The 5,621-nt window shown below is 37.3% G+C and overlaps 1 protein-coding gene across 1 annotated transcript; it reads right to left on the reverse strand.

The window, feature by feature from the left end:
* On the reverse strand, positions 792 to 4,212 carry LOC109821730. The gene is made up of 3 exons (XM_020387893.1): positions 4,100 to 4,212; positions 1,635 to 2,826; positions 792 to 1,538 (listed from the first exon to the last, which is right to left on the reverse strand). The coding sequence occupies exons 1-3, from the start codon at positions 4,210 to 4,212 to the stop codon at positions 792 to 794; spliced, it is 2,052 nt and encodes a 683-aa protein (XP_020243482.1).

The raw sequence follows: 5,621 nt of genomic DNA on the forward strand, positions 1-5,621 counted from the left end.
GCTGCTCGTCACGACCTTCAAGTCTAGTTCATAAGAACGAAGGATCAGCTTGCGGATATCATGACCAAGTCGTTAGCGTGGACCCGCTTCGAGTTCCTATGGTCTTAGCTGCAAGTCGTTTCACGCCCTTAGCTTGTGGGGCGCATTAGAGATATTATATGTAGTGATAATTATTGTATATTAGTTAATACTTTTAGAGATGCAGATAGTATACTATCCTTAGATATTTAAACATATAGTTTCCATCTCTTGTAAGAGTAATACATATACAGACCCTATGTATATTGATTAATATGAAAATACAGAGATCAATTATTCTCTAAAATAATAAATTAGACTGTAGGAAGCAAAAGACAACTTAGAACCATAAACTGTTGTAGTTTGTGGTTGATAATTTGAAGCAACACTCACCGTGAAGCTTGTTAGATTTCTCTTCATCAATCTCGCATCCAAATCTAAAGTATCACTCACAAGAGACAATGTAAATTTTCTTTTTGGCTGCTTCTTCACTGATTTGGAATAGCAGAGGATTAGGAAACCACTATAGATAAAAAGAAAAGAACAATTGATATAAATAATTATAAGATGTAATGTCAAATTTTTAAATATCAATATCATAAAATATATATAGCGTGGCCATGTGGCAATATAATTCTAATGGCAACATAGATCATAACAGGGCCGGTCCTGAGATTTTTGGGGCCCTAGGCAAAATTAAAAAATGGGGCCCTTAACTGATAAACTGTCTATTTATAACAAAGATATTTTATTGAAATGAAATGAATATAAGATTACAAAATTATCTTAAAACAATTTCTTCGAGCATTATTTGATGCAAAGTCATTAATAATACAATCAACGTCTATGTCTTGTAACATCTCATTCTCGATGCTTAGAATAGCCAAATTGTTCAATCTTTCTTGTGCCATTGTTGAACGCAAGTAGGTTTTGACCAACTTCAATTTTGAAAAACTTCTCTCCGCTGTTGCTACAGATACAGGCACAGTTAATAAGATTCGATAGGCAATTGAAACATTTGGATAACAATCAGCTTGCTTAACAAATTCCAAAATTTGGATTGCTGTCATTGACACTTCTGGTAAAGTTTTTTGTAGCACTCTTAATTCAGAAAACATATCATTAAGATCAATATCAGATGAATCATTATGAGATAAAACACTTTCAAGATGATTGCAACAATTTCTTAATTTACTATCATCCAATGACTTCAAAGTATCTGAATCACATAAAAACCCAAAAATACTTTCAAATGTCTTTAGTTGTTCAAATCTCTCTTTTAATGAATTGATTGCCATATCCACAACAATTAAAAAATAATTAACTCTAAAAGATTCCTCTGTGGATTGTATTTCTTCATCATGATCAGTTTCACCAGGTTGTTTTTTCCTAATGATACGACGTTTTGTTGGAAATGTAGGATCCACATTCATATCAAATGCAACACTTCTAGCAATATCCAAACTCTTCTCAAACCCATCATTTCTAAAATTTTCAAAATATAACATCACGTCTCTCACCTGATTCATAGTAGTGTTAATATTCATATTTTTATTTTGTAATTTTTTTGCTAACCATGTTAATAGCAAACAAAACATCATACCAAATAATCATACCAAGTAAAAATTCAAATTCACAGTAAATGAAGGAACATTATCAATTAAAATCTTCCACCTCTTAGTAGAACTCGAAAATAATGAATATATACGTTGCACAACTCCAAAAAATGAGATAGCTTTAACACAAGAATGTGCCATATCACTAAGAGTAAGATTGAGACTATGACAAGCACATGGCATATATAAAGCTCTTGGATTAATTTCAAGTAATCTTTTTTGAACACCTTGATGTTTACCTTTCATATTAGAACCATTATCATAACCTTGCCCTCTAATGTCATCAACATTAAGGTCAAGTAGTTTTAATACATTTAACAATTCATTAAAGAGCCCCAGTCCAGATGTATCATCTACCTTCACAAATTCCAAGAAGTACTCTTCTATCTTTATTTGATTACTGGACATATTCACACAACGTACAACTAGGACCATTTGTTCTTGATGACTTATATCTGGAGTGCAATCAAGAATTACAGAAAAATATTTTGCTTCTTTAATTCTCTTTATGATAGAAGTTTTAACACTAACGCCTAAACGAGAAATCAACTCATTTTGTATTCTGTGGCTAAGATAATGATAATGAACTTCATGATTTTGAATTCGTCTAACATGATCTTGCATTATTACATCAAATTCTGCGATCAACTCAATAATTCCCAAAAAATTACCATTATTATTTTGATAGAGCTTCTCATTAGATCCTCGAAAAGCCAAATGATTTTTAGCAAGACATTTTATGACGGCTACTATTCTAATCAAAACTTGTCGCCATCGTTCTTTTTCCATCATAATTTGTTTTTGCAACTCATTATCAATTGTTTCATTTTTTCCCAACCTTAATCTTAGCTCATTCCAAGAGCTCATATTAGTCATATGCTCAATACTATTTTCATGGTCAGATAGTCTCTTGCCAATATGACTCCAATCTTTCAATCCTTCATTTGCCAATAAAGTCGTATTGCTATTAGATTTGAATAATTTACAACAAAAACAAAAGACTTTATCAACGAGTTTAGAGTAAATCAACCATTTTCGATCACTTATTTCTCCATTACTCAATTTTCTAGAATAATGTGCATATGAAAAATGCCTACGGTCTCCGTCTAAAGGAAAGTCAATATTCAATTCTCTGTCAACTCCCTTCTCAACTAAAATGTCTCTATCTTTGTTATCAAGATTTTTCCAAGTACTAGGTTAGCACATGGCATATATAATGCTCTCGGATTAATTTCAAGTAATCTTTTCTGAACACCTTGATGTTTACCTTTCATGTTAGAACCGTTATCATAACCTTGGCCTCTAATATCATCAACATCAAGATCATGATCATCACCTAACTGCTCATTAACATCTTCACTTGAAACAATATGTTCATCACTTAAATTTTCATTTGATCCACTAACTACAGGAATGTTAGAACTTTTTGATAAAAATCTATCAATGGCTCCTTTTTGTGACTCTATTAGTTCTTCTACTCGTTTTTTTCTTTTTTCTTTTTTCATTTCTGCATAAATATTTTCGAGGCGCCATTTTCTTTAAATAAATAACTAAACAATTCTATGAGATTTAAGACAAATAACAGAAACAATTACAATCAAATAACTTAGTAAAAAGAAAAGGAATAATAGCACCTGATTAAGTGTATGACAATGCCCAAATAGCCAATGAAATAATTGCAATGTATCTTTGAGAACAAATTTTAGATGGAGAAGTTTAATAGACAAACTTTTCTTGATTATCCTATGAAATATAATCCCTTTATATAGTGGAGAGAGATTAATAATTATTTAATGTTAGGAGTAAAAATTAAATATCAAACGGTTAAAAAATTACATGTCAAACGGCTGAATAAAATTTGTTGCAAAAAAAGAGGAGTCCACTCTCCAGATTTGCATTATAGCCTTATAGGAGGGATTAGTTAGTTTGATTGATTAAATCAATCCCGTGCTTCTTGGCAACTTAAACGACAATAATGCAATTAATAAGGCAATTCAATATTTCAATTCAATGACTAAGTTTTAGCTTATAAATATTATTGGGCCAGATTTTGGGTCATACAAAATTTAATAAACTAATGGACCCTATGAAATTTTGGGGCCCCCTTTCAGCGGGGCCCTGTGCGGTTACGCCCCCTGCCATAGCCCAGGCCCGGCCCTGTTGCCAGGAGAAATTTGTTATCTTCACTAGTGAGCTTCTCAGCCGACTTCCATAGCCACAACAAGCAAATTTTGCACCCCATCGGTGACCGCCGATGTTTCCTTCATCATCAGGAACTCACCGGCGAGAGTCCTACAATTAGAGCATCTAGATACGATCGAGTCAACAGACTGATCGCAAGCATCTTCGGGAGTAACAACCCCATTTTAGATGACCTTATGAATGTTCCATGTGATAAGTTCAAGATGCCTCGCGTGGAGACATACAAGGGCGAGGGAGACCCCTCCGAGCATGTTCAGAATTACTATGATGTGATGAGTATGCTCCAAACATCAGAAGCAATCCTCTGTCGATGCTTTCCTATCACTCTTTCAGGGAGTGCTAAGCTCTGGTAGAACACTCTCGAGAAGAGATCCATCGGAAACTTTCGATAACTTAGCCAAAAGTTTATCCATCATTTCCTAGCTGACGCCAAGCAGAAGCTCCCCCCCCCCCAATGTGCCCCCCCCCCCCTCATGTGCTGATCCAAATGAGGCAGGGACCAGAAGAGAGCCTCCAGGCCTACTTCAAAAGATTCCAAGCTAAGAGGTTGGAAGTCGACGATCTAGGGAGTGCGGTCACCATGTCAGCACTCGTAGCCGTCCTGCAGAGCAATGCATTGGCCGACTCTTCGGCTAAGAAGCTAGTCGTCAATTATAAGCAATTGATGGCCAGAGCCCATGGATACATGGACATGGAAGATGCCGGAGCCTATAAGGTGGCAGCTAGGGCTACAGAGTCCTCTTCAGCCGCGCCTTAGACATTCAAGAGCAAGCTCTTGGTTCCTTATCAGGAATAAACCCAAGGCATAACTCTTTTGCCGACTCTCACTGTCATCTCTCGGTCATAGGGGAGGGGAAGCCCTAGTCAACTCTTCTTACAGTTCTAGACATTCGACTCCTCAGTCGGATTCCAAGTCTTTGGCTCTTTATCAGGGTAAGCCCAAGGCACAACATGTGGTTGGATCCTCTAATTCTCATCAACCATCATGGTGAAGCCCTAGGCACCAAAATAAGTCCTAGGCGACCCAACCTCCAGGCTGGCTATGATGTGATGAGTATGCTCCAAGCATCAGAAGCAATCCTCTGTCGATGCTTTCCTATCACTCTTTCAGAGAGTGCTAAGCTCTGGAGGAACACTCTTGAGAAGAGATCAATCAGAAACTTTTAACAACTTAGCCGAAAGTTCATCCACCATTTTCTAGCTGACGTCAAGCGGGAGCTTCCCCCTCATGTACTGATCCAAATGAGGCAGGGACCAGAAGAGAGCCTCCGGACCTACTTTAAGAGATTACAAGCTAAGAGGTTGGAAGTCAATGACCCTTGAAGCGCAGTCGCCATGTCAGCACTCGTAGCAGGCCTACAGAGTAATGCATTGGCCAACTCTTTAACTAAAAAGTTAGTCGCTAATTATGAGCAATTGATGGCCAGAGCCCATGGATACATGGACATGGAAGATGCCGGAGCCTATAAGGTGGCAGCTAGGGCTACAGAGTCCTCTTCAGCCGCGCCTTAGACATTCAAGAGCAAGCTCTTGGTTCCTTATCAGGAATAAACCCAAGGCATAACTCTTTTGCCGACTCTCACTGTCATCTCTCGGTCATAGGGGAGGGGAAGCCCTAGTCAACTCTTCTTACAGTTCTAGACATTCGACTCCTCAGTCGGATTCCAAGTCTTTGGCTCTTTATCAGGGTAAGCCCAAGGCACAACATGTGGTTGGATCCTCTAATTCTCATCAACCATCATGGTGAAGCCCTAGGCACCAAAATAAGTCCTAGGCGACCCAACC

The sequence above is a fragment of the Asparagus officinalis genome, chromosome 8, assembly GCF_001876935.1.
Source record: "Asparagus officinalis chromosome 8, Aspof.V1, whole genome shotgun sequence".
NCBI lineage: Eukaryota > Viridiplantae > Streptophyta > Magnoliopsida > Asparagales > Asparagaceae > Asparagus > Asparagus officinalis.

Excerpts from the sequence above, each read along its gene's own strand:
- LOC109821730 (XM_020387893.1), bottom strand. The coding sequence starts at position 4,212 with ATGGATCTCTTCTCGAGAGTGTTCTACCAGAGCTTAGCACTCCCTGAA. Across the intron at positions 2,827-4,099 it reads AGCATACTCATCACATCATA|TACTTGGAAAAATCTTGATA; the intron begins GTAATTCTGAAC and ends GTGCTAACCTAG. Across the intron at positions 1,539-1,634 it reads TGAATTTGAATTTTTACTTG|GTGAGAGACGTGATGTTATA; the intron begins GTATGATTATTT and ends ACTATGAATCAG.